The 17,699-nt window shown below is 41.4% G+C and overlaps 1 protein-coding gene across 10 annotated transcripts in view; it reads left to right on the top strand.

Moving 5' to 3' along the window:
• Positions 1–17,699, top strand: part of ITSN1 (intersectin 1) — a 253,883-nt gene that overhangs the window by 136,276 nt on the left and 99,908 nt on the right. For all 10 annotated transcript variants that reach the window (XM_019960645.2, XM_019959939.2, XM_070783667.1 and 7 more), the window contains 2 exons: positions 12,705–12,832; positions 17,013–17,242. In XM_019960645.2, the coding sequence (XP_019816204.2) occupies positions 12,705–12,832; positions 17,013–17,242 (358 nt within the window). The remainder of the gene's footprint in view (positions 1–12,704; positions 12,833–17,012; positions 17,243–17,699) is intronic.

Genomic DNA, 17,699 nt, shown 5'->3' with positions numbered 1-17,699 from the left:
CAGTGTTTCAGTGCCTGGCGGTTCTCCTGGGCAGCGTCATCCACTTTTAGACTTCTTTCTAAAGCTTTCCCTGCACTGCTCAGACAATGCACATCTTTCTCAAACTAAGGATGGTGAACCATCTCCAGCTCTGTGCTTCAGTTTCCCCCATGCAGATGAGTGCTCAGTGTCTAAATCAGCATTTACTGTGAGGTGCTAATAAGCCTTCTTTGTAAAAGTTAATCATGATAAATTAGTATAAATCATGGAGTATGAGTGAATCTTTCCTCTTGGAAAATTGTGTGTCTGTTGGTGTGGGTGTGTGATGGAAGCTCTGAACTACGAGATGGATAAGGTACTATATACTGTAGTCTTTATACCAAGCATATTTTAGATCATTGAATTTGCCATGTGGCTGCAAAAATTTGAAAGACCATACTTGGTCATTATTTGGGTCAATATGCATATTTTCAGCAGCAGATAGTATAGTCAGTATACTATTCCAAAAATGGATAATCTTTTATTTCTCAGAAAAATGTGAGTATTTAGGACTGATTCAGAGTTAAGAATTATGTTCCATAATATACTTGGGAAATCCAGGCTTTGTAAATTAGATACAAGATGCTATTAGAAATATAAACTCTGCCTATAATGCTACCAGTTCTAAAAATTGCTCCTAGGAACTGAATTGTTGTTGAGATGAGAATGCCAGTTATAGTAAATAAGGTTCTTGGCTTTACTGAGGCTTTTATGCTCTTGGTTTCAGACACTTGCTTTCAATGGCAGGCTCATTCATTATGAAGGCAGTGAAAGGCAAAATGTTTAGCAACCAGGGAAGAAAAGAAAAGAGCTGGAGAAGGAACTGCAGAACAGAATGAGATGTCAGGAAAAAAATGCATGTGCAGGGAAACAAGGACAGAAAGGAGAAGATCCAGAAAGGGGAGATCCAGAGACAGCAAGAGAAATCAGTGTGAATTCAAATAACCATGTTGTTTTCTCATATTAGTAGAGTAACGTTTGGCTGTTTTGTGGCTTGTTCAAGATCAAATTTTATTTTTACCTGTATGATCCTTTTGAAAAGACTTTTTTTGCATAGAAGTAATAATATGCTGTAACTCTCATTGAATGTACTTGTGATTATGGAGACTTCAGGCAGATTCCTTCAATGTAGAAAAGTAATTAAACACTCCCAAGACTCGAAATAATTAACAAACATTGTGTGTTAGCTTCTGTGCCATACCAGTAGGCTTGTTGCTTGGTTGGTTGAGGTTTTTAGTAGTAGTGGGGGGTTTTCTTTTGAGATTTTAAAAAAGTACTTAACAAAAGGAGTTCAGTTCAGTTCAGTTCAGTTGCTCAGTCGTGTCCGACTCTTTGCGACCCCATGAACCACAGCATGCCAGCCCTCCCTGTCCATCACCAACTCCCGGAGTTCAGTCAAACTCATGTGCATCAAGTCGGTGATGCCATCCAGCCATCTCATCCTCTGTTGTCCCCTTCTTCTCCTGCCCCAGTCCCTCCCAGCATCAGGGTCTTTTCCAATGAGTCAACTCTTTGCATGAGGTGGCCAAAGTATTGGAGTTTCAGCTTCAGCATCAGTCCTTCCAATGAACACCCAGGACTGGCCTCCTTTAGGATGGACCGGTTGGATCTCCTTGCATTCAAAGGGACTCGCAGGAGTCTTCTCCAACATCACAGTTCAAAAGCATCAATTCTTTGGCGCTCAGCTTTCTTCACAGTCCAACTCTCACATCCATCATAACCACTGGAAAAACCATAGCCTTGACTAGATGGACCTTTGTTGGCAAAGTAATATCTCTGCTTTTGAATATACTATCTAGTTTGGTCATAACTTTCCTTCCAAGGAGTAAGTGTCTTTTAATTTCATGGCTGCAGTCACCATCTGCAGTGATTTTGGAGCCCAAAAAAATAAAGTCTGACACTGTTTCCACTGTTTCCCCATCTATTTCCCATGAAGTGATGGGACCAGATGCCATGATCTTTGTTTTCTGAATGTTGAGCTTTAAGCCAACTTTGTCAGTCTCCTCTTTCACTTTCATCAAGAGGCTTTTTAGTTCCTCTTCACTTTCTGCCATAAGGGTGGTGTTATCTGCATATCTGAGGTTATTGATATTTCTCCCGGCAATCTTGATTCCAGCTTGTGCTTCTTCCAGCCCAGCATTTCTCATGATGTACTCTGCATAGAAATTAAATAAGCAGGGTGACAATATATAGCCTTGACGTACTCCTTTTCCTATTTGGAACCAGTCTGTTGTTCCATGTCCAGTTCTAACTGTTGCTTCCTGACCAGGGAGGGTAAAAAGACAACTTAAAAAATGTTTTCTTATTCTCTTCTTTAGCCAAACTCCTGACAATTAGATCCTTCAGACTGACATGCATTTTAAAATAAAGGCGTATTGCTTTATAGATAAAGCTGAGACATTTGGGGAAAACTCAGATTTTCAGGACAAAATAGAGTCAGTTTTCTCTTTCTGGGAGCGTAAGGATACCTAGCAAAGACTCTTGGGAGACGTGAGAGAGGATTCTTTGTTAGCTATATATCTACTGCAGAAAAGACAGGGTTTTCTATTAATAGCTCTTCTCTCCTTTTTTGTTTATCTGTCCTCTCATCCCTTTACAAACACACACACATGTACACACACACACACCCATTCATTCCTCTTCGACTCTCCCATGGCACTGTGATACACTGACTGCCAACTTGCGCCATGGGGAGCTGGACTTTCTGTTTGGTTGAATATTGACCACAGACTTAGAAATAATCTTTAAGCATGTTCTCAGAATTCAAATAACTAGTCTATTTATCTCTCTCTCTATATATTTCCAATCAATATTTTTTTTATATTCCTCCTGCTTTTCATGCATCAAGAATGAATACATTTTATAATTTTGCAGGAAATGGAATATCAGTTCATCTTGATTGGAGTAAAACTTCTGTTTTGAAATAGTGATATTTCTGATTTTTCCACACTGGTAGGAGTTCCTCAGTCTTCATGAGGTTTGTTGGTTGGCTTTCTTTACTGATTTTCCATTTGTTTTACAACCACTTAATTGGGATAAGTTACCATATTTTAAGACCCTGAATCCTTTTAAAAATTCTGAGTTTGTCTGCTACGCAGTGTCCTTAGGTGAGAAATAAAGTGGCGTTTATTTATGCAGAAACACGCCTACCTGAGCAATCTGTAAATCACCCCCAATGTTTGTATAGAAGCAGGACAGTTTACAAGGCTTTTTTTCCAGTGTGGAGTCATCTGTTTGCTCTTTGTAGCACCTTCCCTTTGCTGTAGGTGAGGCCTAGAAAAGGACCTGCCAATTGTACTCTCCCTTATCAAGCTGATTCCCAAGGACAGGGAAGGTCTGGAGGCTTTGAGTTTTTTGGCATGCACTGAAGTTTTCTGTGGAAGCCAGGAAAGACTCAGGCTGAGTTTCTTGGGTGGAGTGTGGAGAGAAAAATAAAAAGCACTTCTAGCTTTCTGTAAGTATTAGGTCTAGACAAAACAAACACCTGCAGTTTCTGATGCTGGTACCCAGATCAATTTCCTATGTGGTCCATTTAATATTAACACATAAATGATCGGGTGATTTTTGCAGAGACTAATGCCTGATGTAAGTGGATATTTGAAACATTTGTGGTGAGTGATGTTCGGATAACAAAAGATGTGTGACTACCTCTGTGGTCAATACATTGTTGACAGTACCAAGATTGTTGTTAAGAAATGTGTCTTCCACAGTTTATGTTGATTTGTGGTATTCAGTTCATGACAGTGAAAGTGTTAGTCCCTTGGTTGTATCCCATTCTTCAAGACTCCATGCAAGTAGCCCGCCAGGCTCCTCTGTTCGTGGAATTCTCCTTGCAAGGATGCTAGAGTGGGTTGCCATGCTCTCCTCCAGGGTATCTTCCCAACCCAGAGATCGAACCCAGGTCTTCTGCATTGCAGGCAGATTCTTTACCATCTCAGCCACCAGGGAAGCCCATGAATTTCTACTAATTAACCAGTTGCTTTTGTCTTTCTGTTCCAAGAGATAGTCTGAGAAAAACAAACAAACAAACAAACAAACCAGAAGCAGGCTAATACTTCAAGAGTTAGATGACCAAATAGCAATGTATTTCCATAAATAGCTGGTCTTTCATAGACTCCATATTGCTACTTCATTTTCCCCCCTCTATTCACAAACTTTTGTGCAAAGTCATGTTTATGAAAAGAAATGCCATTCATATTGTGAAGGTAGATACTTCTCTATATTTCATGTAATGTCAGGTCACGTAATACATTTATTTTTGAGAGTCTAAGACTAAATGAAGGAGAAACAGTCACAGTTTTTTAATTCAGTGATTCTGTGCCACTTGCATATCAATAGGACAACTGTCTTTAGTGAACTTGAAATTGAGCCATGTTTCTCTGGGCAAAAAATTGGATCTTCTTGAGTATTCAATTTGTGAAGCATATTGCTTTTGAAATACTTTGGCTGTCTGCCACAGGATATCCAAAGATGTTTTTTGGTGCAAATATCTTCATTCCTTAGGGGAAATAAGTGACTTTTCCCCCTTAGTTGAAAGAAGAAAGAGGCAACCTGATTTTCATTTATCTTAACTAACACAAGACAATCGTTATTTGCCAGTCATTTGCTTATTGTGGTTTATATCTGTGCTTGATCCAACACCTCTTTGAGAATCTAATAAAAGCAGCTGTGTGCCTTCTCAGCAAGAAAGATGCCCATATACCCCAGTTTGCGTGCAGTCTTATAATGTTCACCAATCTAAAGCTCATTTATAGACACCGGATAAGAAACTCCTCTCTGTCTTCGGATTCTGGAGATATTACTGGTGAAAAGAAAAATCTTAATTTATATATACTACACATTTTATTGAAGTTTTCTTTTTCCCATATATTTGTTCATAGTTGGAACTTATTGAATGGCTAATCATTTCTTATTTATTAATAAAGTCTCCATACTTTATTAGGAGTTAATATTAGGCTATTGTTCACCATATCTAGTGTTAAACATACACCTTTGAGTAGAACACAGAAGAAAGATCCACTGAGTTGTACACATACAATGATATTGCTAGATGAATATCCAGCTAATAAATAAATATGTGATTATAGAAAAAACTGGTAGAAAGTAGGTTAATTTGAGGAAGAGCTACAAGTGAGGTATGAGTGTTGATTCATAGTAATTTCTGATTTGTTCTATTTATCTTAGTTATAATAGAGAAATAACTCTGACAAGATTTGGTAGAATTTACAAGGTCACTTACGCCAGGCTAATCGCCCAATAGCTGCTATGATTTGTGTGAGGATGTTTTTCTTAGCTGCTTTTCCCAGTAGTTTTCTCATTTCCTAAGTAAAGCAAGAATGTAATGACATGAGATCTGCCACCTGGAAAATGTTTTCCCAGAAAAAATTAAAAGGCAACTTGTAAAGTAAGAGTACTTACACTTGAGTTTCTGAAACAGTATTGAGAAAGAATGAATGATCAGGGCAGCTCTCTGCTCCCATGTGAAGGGACCCATTGCTCCTTGTCATGCCTGGAAAGGTGGGTCGTTGTTAGTTTTTAGTTCATATTTCTTCATTCTATAGGTTGCCTTCTCAGAAGAAGTTCAACTTTTAAGAATGTAATCAGCTTAGGAATCATACATTTTCTGCTTATTTTGGTTCATGCCTTCTTAAACTCTTAAGTCCAAGAAAAAGAGGAAGATCTAGAACAGCTTCCTATTCATAGCATCTTGATTTTCTTATATTTGATTGTGTATCTCAGCAGTATTTGACTCGGGTGAAGGAAATGACAGAAAAACTTCTCAATCTTCAAATCTGGATCATAAGATGTCAGAGCCTTCTGTTACCTAATTTGACATCTGTTATTTTATGGCTCCTGCAAACTCCATTGCATTGGAGGTGCTTGAAGTTGCAGCTTATTTAGACAGTTCCAAAGATAGGTTCAGCTTATCCTCTAATTCTCTTATACTCAAAATAAATGTGCTTTAAAATTTTTTTAAATATCTTCCTTCAAGTATTTGATACATTTAAAAATTGTTTTAAAATTGTCTCGTTAGAGTGGTTTTTCTCCTTTAAATTTATTTCTGATTGCTTTTCATTTTATAGTGCCTCATAATATGTTCCTAGCTTTGTTCCCATCTGTCAAGACTTTGTATTTGGTAATTGTTGATCCATAAATTAATAGATCTCCTATTACTAGAGCCCAGTATAGAAATGGGCCGTATAATTCTTTAGTAAAATGAAAAATCTTCATTTGTGCCTATGGTCTACCCTGTGCATTGGTACATCATGGCTGGAGTCCATCCTAATTGGCTATTGCTTATGTAGTGTTTACATGTTATTAAATATTCTGAATACCACTATGCCTAAAATACACTTTTCCTGAATGAAATAAGAACTTTTCTATTTTAATATACAGGCAATGGCACCCAAATCCAGTACTCTTGCTTGGAAAATCCCATGGATGGAGGAGCCTGGTGGGCTGCAGTCCATGGGGTCGCTGAGAGTTGGACACGACTGAGCGACTTCACTTTCACTTTTCACTTTCATGCATTGGAGAAGGAAATGGCAACCCACTCCAGTATTCTTGCCTGGAGAATCCCAGGGACGGGGGAGCCTGGTGGGCTGCCGTCTGTGGGGTCGCACAGAGTCGGACACGACTGAAGCGACTTAGCAGCAGCAGCAGCAGCAGCAGGTCCCTAAACATCAAACTAAAATGTTATTCCTCCTCTGTCATTTTTTACTCTTTTGTGTTTAATTTCAGCTCAGAATTATTTTGCTTACTGCTAACTGCTAAGTCACTTCAGTCGTGTCCGACTCTGTGCGACCCCACAGACGGCAGCCCAACAGGCTCCCCCGTCCCTGAGATTCTCCAGGCAAGAACACTGGAGTGGGCTGCCATTTCCTTCTCCAATGCATGAAAGTGAAAAGTGAAAGTGAAGTCACTCAGTCGTGTCCGACTCTTAGCGACCCCATGGACTGCAGCCCACCAGGCTCCTCCGTCCATGGGATTTTCCAGGCAAGAGTACTGGAGTGGGGTGCCATTGCCTTCTCCGATTTTGCTTACTAGTTATGCATTTTTTTTAGCTTATGCCGTAAAAATAAAATCATAAATAAAAGAGACATTGAGATAAATTTAGAATAAATTTTTATGGTGATGAACAGTATCTAAGAATTTAATAGATCTTAAAACTACAAAACAAACAAAAAAGAACCCTGAAGATCATCAACTCTGCTTCAGCTGCTGGCCCACATCAGGGACCTGAGAATAAAATCCTGTTATCTTCGTTCCCAGGCTTCCCTGGTGGCTCAGCGGTAAAGAATCTGCCTGGCAATGCAGGAGACACAGGTTTGATTCCTGGAGAAGTAAATGGCAACCCACTCCAGTACTCTTGCCTGGAAAATCCCATGGACAGAGGAGCCTGGCAGGCTACAGTTCATGGGGTTGCAAAGAATTCGAGATGACCTAGCTGCTGAGCGTGCACACCATAAATTATTTTTTCTGAACCTTTTTGAGAATTTTGTGTGATTGAAAATGAACTTTGAAAATAGGATAAATTTCTATTTTTCATCATCTTTTACCCTTCCTTTTAAAGGGTCTCAGCCACTGGGCCAGTGAGATGTCAGGCCATCCCTCTTTGTGTTCAGGTCAGGTCAGTTCAGTTCACTCACTCAGTTGTGTCTCTGACTCTTTGCGACCCCATGGACTGCAGCACACCAGGCCTCCCTGTCCATCACCAACTCCCGGAGCTTGCTCAAACTCATGTCCATTGAGTCAGTGATGCCAACCAACCCTCTCATCCTCTGTTATCCCCTTCTCCCGCCCTCAATCTTTCCCAGCATCAGGGTCTTTCCCAATGAGTCAGTTCTTCACATCAGGTGGCCCAAAGTATTGGAGCTTCAGCTTCAGCATCAGTCCTTCCAATGAATATTCAGGACTGATTTCCTTTAGGATTGACTGGTTGGATCTCCTTGCAGTCCAAGGGACTCTCAAAAGTCTTCTCCAACACCACAGTTCAAAAGCATCAATTCTTTGGCACTCAGCTTTCTTTATGGTTCAACTCCCACATTTGTACATGACTACTGGAAAAAGCAGAGCTTTGACTGCATGGACCTTAGTTGGCAAAGTAATGTCTCTGCTTTTTAATATGCTGTCTAGGTTGGTCATAGCTTTTCTTCCAAGGAACAAGCATCTTTTAATTTCATGGCTGCAGTCGCCATGTGCAGTGATTTTGGATCCCAAGAAAATAAAGTTTGTTACAGTTTCCATTGTTTCCCCATCTATTTGCCATGAAGTGATGGGACTAGATGCCATGATCTTTGTTTTTTGAATGTTGAGTTGTTTTTTTTTTTAGCAACATGGTTTTGCCAGAGTTTTATTCGGCAAACAGGATAGTATACCCTCAAGGTGTGATGGCACACCAACCTCAAAGGAAAGGCCTCAATCCATCTTGGCTTCCTCCTTTTATACATTTGTCTCCTGCCCCCAACCCCTTGAGTTTGCCCTATGCAAATTAGGCTGGCCAAGAAGGGGGCGTGTTTGTTTCACCTGAAGTTCTCACTATGGTCTGTGGATCTTCTTTTGTTCCACTTCTGTGGGCTTTTCTCTTTCTTTGTCTTTTAGCCACGCCATTTTGGACTCGTTTTGCCAATTCTAACTACCTAACATTGCCCCGTCAAGAGATGGGAGGCCCAGTTCTTTGGCAATAGGGGCATTGAGATCTCTCTGGCTACTCCCTGCTGAGCTGGGACAGCAAGGGGCATTGGGCCTCCCCCTATTAGTCTCAAGCCTCAGAGTCCTTTTAGCGGTGTCCATCTAAGCGTGATTGATATTTTCCGTGGTCGGGTGTAGTTTTATATATCTTTGTTGAACTGGCACTGCATGTTGTGTAGCTAGTTGACCTGGGCAGAGATGAAACGGGTTAGACAATTGATAATACATGGAGCAATCACAAGCAACATCAATATGGTGATGACAGGGATTAGTAGGGACACTGGTCAACTCCAAATCCCCCCTCGCTGGGAGAAGGATCCCCTAAAAAGAGATTGTAGCCACCCCGAGAACTCTCCAGCTTGTTCTTTGAGATCCCATAGGATCTGAATGTTTTTCTTGAGGACTGTAAGACTTTATTCAACTTGGCTGGAGGTATTTACCCAGAAACAACATTTCTCATTCAAGATGGCTCAAGTCCCTCCTTGTTTAGGGTTCAGGAGATCTATCTCCTGTCTGATTTGGAGTATAACCCCTGCCAAGCTGTGTTGGCTCATTAGACCTAGCCTGAGAAATCTTATCCCCAGAAACTTAATTTTGGGGGTGTTCATTAGAATGGCACTCATCTGTAGTCCTGAATAGGTATCTGAACTCTCCCAGGGGCTCACAGGTATATTGAGTGTCCTCTTCTGGTTTCTTCCATGGCTTGACTTGTCATGCCCTGGTACCTTGACTGCTGTGGGGGTAGAAAGTATTACAGTGGAGGGGCCCTTCCATGTGGGCTGCAGTTGAGCCTTTGGGGACCCATCTTTCCAGACTTTAATTTTGCACTCCAGGGAAGCCCTAAGGTAAACCCCCAGTCCTTGAATGTTGGGTTTTAAGCCAGCTTTTTCACTCTCCTCTTTCACTTTCATCAAGAGGCTCTTTAGTTCCTCTTTGCTTTCTGCCATAAGGGTGGTGTCATCTGCATATCTGAGGTTGTTGATATTTCGCCTGGCAACTGATTCCAGCTGTGCTTCATCCAGCCCAGCATTTCGCATGATGTACTCTGCATATAAGTTGAATAAGCAGGGTGACGATATACAGCTTCGTCATACTCCTTTCCCAATATGGAACCAGTCCGTGGTTCCATGTCTGGTTCTAACTATTGCTTCTTGACCTGCATACAGATTTCTTAGGAGGCAGGTAAGGTGCTCTGGTATTCCTATCTCTTGAAGAATTTTACACAGTTTGTTGTGATCCACACAGTCAAAGGCTTTGGCATAGTCAGTAAAGCAGAAGTAGATGTATTTCTGCAAGTCTCTTGCATTTTCTGTGATCCAGCAGTTGTTGGCAATTTAATCTCTGGTTCCTCTGCCGTTTCTAACTCCAGCCTGAACATCTCAAAGTTCTCTGTTCACGTACAGTTGAAGCCTAACTTGGCGAATTTTCAGCTTTATTTTGCTAGCATGTGAGATGAGTGCGATTGTGCAGTAGTTTGAACATTCTTTGGCATTGCCTTTCTTTGGGATTGGAATTAAAAATGGACCTTTTCCAGTCCTGTGGCTATTGCTGAGTTTTCCAAATTTGCTGGCTTATCAAGTGAAGCACTTTCACAGCATCATCTTTTAGGATTTGAAATAGCTCACCTGGAATTCTGTCACCTCCACTAGCTTTGTTCATAGTGATGCTTCTTAAGGCCCACTTGACTTCACATTCTAAGATGTCTGGTTCTAGGTGAGTGATTGCACACCATCATGGTTATCTGGGTCATTAAGACCTTTTTTGCATAGTTCTGTATATTCATGCCACCTCTTCTTAATATCTTCTGCTTCTGTGTGCTGACTTTTGGATTCCTCTCTTAGGACATAAAGAGTTTCAATTAATACTACTCCACTGCAGTTTTTCCTTTTCTCGTAGAGATATTAACTTGAACCAAGAGTGCAAACAACTCTTAACAGGAATTGATCCTTGTTTTCCACTTGTCTCTGAAATATCAAATCCCGAATATTAACCAGATTTTTCATTCATATGTTTAGAGATTACTATTTATGTTTGATTCAAGATCAGTTTTATATCCCATAGTACAGCCATGAGAAAGAAGATTAAAAATGGAATTCTTTTTTCCTGGTGCTGATTTTCTTCTCTTAGAACTGTACACAAAGCAAGACTTAATCATCACTTTCTAGTCTCCACTCTTGGCCTTCCATGGCCCCTCCATAGCTGAACTTGAGACCCAAGTTGCTGTTGTTGTTCTTTAGTCGCTAAGTCGTGTCTCTCTTTTGCAACCCCATGGGCTGTAGTTTGCCAGGCTCTTCTGTCCATGGGATTTCCCAGGCAAGAATACTGGGGTGGGTTGCCATTTCCTTCTCTACGTGATCTTTCTGGGACCAAACTTGTGTCTCCTGCATTGCAGGTGGATTCTTCACCACTGAGCCACTAGGGAAGCCCCCTGTCCCAGATACCCATCATAATTTGGAAGTCACATGCCCATGGCTGTTGCCCTAAGGAATATTGACCTTACAAAGTTGCATCTTCCTGCTCATCCTGCCTGGCTATTTCCTGACTCATCCGCCGGGTTCTCCACTGAAGCCCCTTCCTACTTTCTGTCCTTCTCCTTCTCTGGAGAGCCTCCTCCTCTTCATCCCTCCCTCCTCCCCTAGTACATGCTCCCCCTAACCTCCTGATCGCCAGTTACACTTTTTTCCCACATCCCATGGATCCCTTTTAGGACTTCTCCTTGTCACTTATGGTATACTGAATGCTTATACATACAGTTTAACTTTATCTTAAGAACAGTTTAGCTAGTGGGAAAAGGTTACCCTCACTCTAGGGCTTTTCTCTAGGAATAAATGCATTTTAACATTGATCTTCTCCAGAGAGTTCTGCCTTTGATGCCTGAGCTGTGAATTAACTCTAAAGGTAGAAATAAGGCCAGAAGAAACCTCCTCACATGGACTTACCTATGAGCAAAGCAAGAGAAGACAGTGCAGGTCTTCATTCTTAAATCGCACCAAATAGAGCCTGGGGCCACCGCCCCCCCCCCCCCCCCCCTGCCCCCAGCCTCATTGGACAGACCAGGAGGTCAACTAGAACTTTACTCATGGTTCTGCTGGACACTTGGGCATGTCTGATTTTTTTATTGACACAAGAAGAGATTTGGTGACTGAATCTGTTAGTGACCATTTGATTCCTATAGAATCAGAGGATTTTCCCTCACCAACAGGCATTTCTTTGTTCTTCATATTTTTGATTATTTCAGCTTCTGACTTGAATACTTTCTATATTATAACATACACTTTATTTTCACTAGCCTTCTGAGGAAATTACTGTTATTCCTGTGTTAGTGTCACATGAGGAAATCAGATCTAGAGGAATGGTCAAATTATAGGTTTTTACCTTCCATCTGACTACTGGTTTAGTTTGGGGCAGCTGACAACTTCACGGTTTTAGTAAAAGATGCTCTGGAAGATGTCTGATTTGAAGCAAAATAGACCCCAGGGGAAGACTCAAGGTTGTTGGGGAGAAGGATGTCCCTTTGTTTTAAAGCAGCGTGTCACAAGGAGGAGCCGAGGTTTTCATGGTTTGATGGAGGGAATGTGTGAAGAAATGTGTGTATCTTCAGAGCCGATGAAGGTTGGTGTTGATTATTATCAAAAGAATCTTAAGGTTCCGTTCATAGTCATCACCATTCTTAAAGTTGGTTGTGTTCTATTATTGTTGCTGTGTCTTGAGCAGTATAGTTTCTCTAATGTTCATCCCTCGTAAGCTCCTTCTAAAACACCTCATGGACGTGGTGCAGGGTATCATGGCTCCTAAAATAAGACCTCAAACAGCTTCTGGAGATCAGACATGTCAGTGTAGGGTGACTGTAGTTTTCCGGGTTAATGTCTTTGAAACCTGAAGCATTATCTCCTACGTGTTCAGGCTTCCCCATTATGAAATGTTGCATGCTGATAAACAGTAGAAATGTCTCCCAACACATGTTGCTACATGAACTGTTTCTTAATTATTTATAGGAACTTAGAGAAATACATAATAAGCAGCAGCTCCAGAAACAGAAGTCCATAGAGGCTGAACGACTGAAACAGAAGGAACAAGAACGAAAGATCCTGGAATTAGAAAAACAAAAAGAAGAAGCCCAAAGGTGAGTCTTTTCAGTGGATTGTGAACCCATCTGGAAGGAACTTTAGGTACTCACTACTCTTCGCTGAACTTCCCCAAGTTCTTACTGAACCAGAAAGAGCCCTCAGTTTTTAATGTGTGTGACTCAGTGGTAAAGAATCCACCTGCCAGTGCAGGAAATACAGGTTTGATCCCTGGATCGGGAAGATCCCCTGGAGAAGGAAGTGGCAACCCAGTCCAGTATTCTTGCCTGGGAAATCCCATGGACAGTGGAGCCTGGTGGACTGTAGTCCATGGGGTTGTAAAAGCATCAGACACAACTTAACAACTAAACACAAAACAAGCAAAAGCACATGTGCATGTAAATCTTTGCGTATATAAGTAACCTCTGAAGTTTTCGGTTGGTGCTCAGAGATCTCTCAGGTTGTGATTATGTAGATAAATGGAATTACACAAGGATTTGGGCCAATTGATATGCCTGTTTGCATGCCAATGACCAACATATGTTTCCAGTTCACAGCCTTTTAATAACAATAACCATCAGAGTCTTGGGTTTGAAATCAAAGTCCCTGATCTCACTGGCCGCACAGGGTTTCTCCAGAGGGGTGAATAGTGTACACCACCATCTTCCTTTTTTCAACAGCAAATGAAATTTGAGGTCAAAAGGAGAAAATTTGCTGTTGCTGCTGCTTAAGATCCAGACATATTTTTGTTAGTTTCTGTTTGAATATTTGTGTCTGTTTCTATCTGCTAGTAATATTTTGCATCTGGTAAATTACTAGTGAAATAGTAATTTTTGCACCTGGTGTTTTTGGTTTTGTTTTTACATGCCAGTGGGTAAGTAGGTAGGGTCTCAAACCAATTTAGAGGACTACTTTATGGTTTTCTTGGGGCTAGGTCTAGGATTATGCCCCTAGACCTATCCCCTTGGATGTGTTGATTAGCTCCATTCTTTTATCTATAAAGTTGATTATTTATATGTTCCACCAAAATTTTATATCCCTACAGAGTAGAAATAAAGATACAGTGTCATCATATGGAAAGTTTAAATTTTCTGTGTACAATTATATGATAAATAGTACCCAGAATTTAACTTCAGAAATTACATGATTATATACTTTATTTTATTTTTAATTTTTTATTGGAAGGTATTTGCTTTACAATATTGTGTTGGTTTCTACCATATATCAACATGAATCAGCCACAGGTATACACATGTCCCCTCCCTCCTGAGCGACCCCTGCATCTCCCACCCCAGCCACCCCTCTAGGTTGTCACAGAGCACTGGGGTGATCTCCCTGTGTCATATAGCAAATTCTCCCTGTTTTACATATGGTAATATCTGTTTTACATATGGTAATATGTATGTTTCCGTGATACTCTCTCAATTCCTCCCACCCTTTCTCTCCCTCACTGTGTCCACATGGTTCCCTTTGTTAGTGAAATATGTGAAGCAAATTTTATTGTGTTTTTTTTGTTGTGTTATGAATAACAATTAACATTCTTACCCCTCCAAAAAAATGTTTTGTATAGCATTCTTAAAAGATGTTTTGAAAATTGTAACTGAAATGCTTAAGATTTAAACTAACAAGAATTCTACTGCACTGAATCTTCATGATTATTCGAGTAGAAATAAATATAATATTTTTAAATGGAGAATGAAAGTTCTCTTTGTTTATGTTATGTTCCCTTGGCTGTTTCCTGATTCCACAAAATGACCTTTGTGCCTTGGCTGTGTCACAAGGCTAGCGGATTCAGGTTGTGAACAGAACCGAGTGGCCTGGGTCAATCCTGAGGCCTGTATGGCTATGTGACCTTGGCCAAGTCCTTCACTCCCTCTGCCTCATTTTCCTCTTTTGTAAAATGTGGATGATTAGGACCTGCCTACCTGGTGGGCTTCCCAGGTGGCTCAGTGGTAAAGAACCCACCTTCCAAGTCAGGAGACCCGGGTTCAATCCCTAGGTCAGAGAGAACTCCTGGAGGAGGACATGGCCACCCACTCCAGTATTCTTGCCTGAAAAACCCCATGGACAGGGAAGCTTGACAGGCCATAGTCCACAGGGTCCCCAAGAGCTGGACAGACTGAGTGACGGAGCACCAGGTGGGAGAGTTAAAGTAGTTAACAGATGTGGAGACTTCCCTGGTGGTCCAGTGGCTAAGACTCCAGGCTCCCAATCCAGGGGGCCCAGGTTTGTTACCCAGTCAGGGAACCAGATCCTGCATCCTGAAACTAAGACCTGGGGAAGTGAAAGTGAAAGTGTTAGTCGCTCAGTCATGTCCAACTCTTTGTGACCCCATGGACTGGAGCCTTCCAAACTCATCTGTCCATGGGATTCTCCAGGCAAGAATACTGGAATGGGTTCCCATTCCCTTCCCTAGGGGATCTTCCCGACCCAGGGATCAAACCCAGATGTCCTGCACTGCAGGTGGATTCTTTGCCCTCTGAGCCACCAGGGAAGCCCAAGAATAGTGTAGTGAGTAGCCATTCTCTTCTCCATGGGATCTTTCCGACCCAGGGATTGAAACCAGGTCTCCTGCATTGCAGGCATATTCTTAACCATCTGAGCCACCAGGGAAGACCTGGTACAGCCAAATAAATAAAAATAAATATTTTTTTTAAATGTGGAAGACTAATTATTAATAACATGGTATAATTTATTATTGCACATTAGTTTCATTCAAAGTGTGGTCATCGGGACTTCCCTGGTGGTCCTGTGGTTAAGATTCCACACTTCCAGTGCAGGAGCTGCACCTTCAATGCCTGGTCAGGGAACTATGATCTGACATGCCATGCAGTGTGGGGCCCCGCCCCCCCAAAAGTGAAGTGTGATCATTAGGGAGTCCCCTGGTTGTCTAGTGGTTAGGATTCAGTGCTTTTACTGCAGTGGCCTGCGTTCAGTCCCTGGTTTGGGAACTGAGATCCCACAAGCCACTCAGTACAGACAAAAATAAATAAATTGTGATTGTTTAAGGAATTTTCTGATTTTGTAAAATGTTGTGGAATGCAAGAAAAATAATTCTTGGTAAGAAAAATTTATCATTCCTAGTCTTTTCCTATGGATTTCATACTGAGGTCATCATACTTTTCAAGGCCTAGATTTAATTGCACTTTATCTCTTTGTGTCGGCTACTTTGATGAACAAAGTAGTCAAATTCAGTAAAAGATAGAAACTGTTGCTTAGTAAAGGATGGTTACTACCTCCAGTGTTCAGAATAACCTCTTGGTTTCTGTTTCAGTTCTGGAGAGCTATTCATGTGCTACATAAACGGGCATGTGCCCTCCATGATCTAATTGTTCATGGACTTCTCTAAGCAATCTTTCACTTGCAGTGTTGGGTATACTTTCTGTCCATGGAAGTTATATTCCTGTGTGTTTATGTCTTTTATTTTTCTTTGCAGTTATATACCAGTTTTTTTTGTTTGTTTGTTTGTTTATTTTTTTAATTTAATTTAATTTTTTTTGCGAACCATGCTTTTATTTATTTTATTATTATTTTTTACATTTTATTTTATTTTTAAACTTTACAATATTGTGTTACTTTTGCCAAATATCGAAATGAATCTGCCACAGGTATACATGTATTCCCCATCCTGAACCCTCCTCCCTCCTCCCTCCCCATACCATCCCTCTGGGTCGTCCCAGTGCACCAGCCCCAAGCATCCAGTATCGTGCGTCCAACCTGGACTGGCGACTCGTTTCATACATGATATTATACATGCTTCAATGCCATTCTCCCAAATCTTCCCACCCTCTCCCTCTCCCACAGAGTCCATAAGACTGTTCTATACATCAGTGTCTCTTTTGCTGTCTCATACACAGAGTTATTGTTACCATCTTTCTAAATTCCATATATATGCGTTAGTATACTGTATTGGTGTTTTTCTTTCTGGCTTACTTCACTCTGTATAATAGGCTCCAGTTTTTAAATGGAGGAGTATTTTCCTGAGTTCTCTAATCCCTTTATAAACGACATCAGGAATTTTCTTTCTGTGTCTTTCTAAATCATGTGATCTCGTCTTACCCAGAAGGGGAGCCCTGAGAGCCCCTGTTTTGTTGATTCAGATCGTCCACCTGAAGAACAAACAGTATCCCTTGGTGCTTAGCATCCCATTGACTAGATAGAGCTCTTTATGGAAAGAGACGTCACGGCAGTGTTAACATGGAGCTGCTTCCATGCTGTAACCAGGCGTTTTGTTGACAGACGAGCTCAGGAAAGGGACCAGCAGTGGCTGGAGCGCGTGCATCAGGAGGATGAGCAGCAGCGGCCACGAAAACCCCACGAGGAGGAGAAGCTCAAAAGGGAGGAGAGCGTCAAAAAGAAGGACAGTGAGGAGAAGGGCAAACCGGAAATGCAAGACAAGCTGAGTCGGCTTTTCCACCAGCATCAAGAACCAGCTAAGCCCGCTGTCCAGGCACCCTGGTCCACTGCAGGTATGAGAGACCAGAATTAGGCTAGCAAATAAGCACTCTCCTCCCAAGTCCTTCGGGGAAGTAGCCATATCTGATCAGGCTCTGTCTTGGCTACGTTCATAGCCGTGAGAAGGTCAGTCATTTTTTGGACAGTGCAGATGTTCATTATCTAGCATCAGTTTAGAGGTCTCTTTTAGGGACCCACACCATGGCGACCCTTGGCCCCATTATGCTGGCATCCAGAAGTTGTTTGCAGACAGCAGTGGCATGAAGTTTTATTGCCAAGTGCCATTCATACAGCTGTATTCCACATGGAGATCATTACCCTTCTTGCCAAAGAGGAACCTGCTGCTTCTCCAGTGTGTTCTTTTCTCTGGGAATTTCAGAGCTGTCTCAGCAGCAGGAATTGGTATTTCTTCTCCTGGCCTGTACTCAGGCGGCATTCACTGTTCTTGGTCTGCACTGCGTCCAGTTGTGG

Source organism: Bos indicus, chromosome 1 (assembly GCF_029378745.1).
Source record: "Bos indicus isolate NIAB-ARS_2022 breed Sahiwal x Tharparkar chromosome 1, NIAB-ARS_B.indTharparkar_mat_pri_1.0, whole genome shotgun sequence".
NCBI classification, from domain to species: Eukaryota; Metazoa; Chordata; class Mammalia; order Artiodactyla; family Bovidae; genus Bos; species Bos indicus.
The sequence above is the reverse complement of the archived record's forward strand: the minus strand, read 5'-3'. Positions and strand labels throughout refer to the sequence as shown.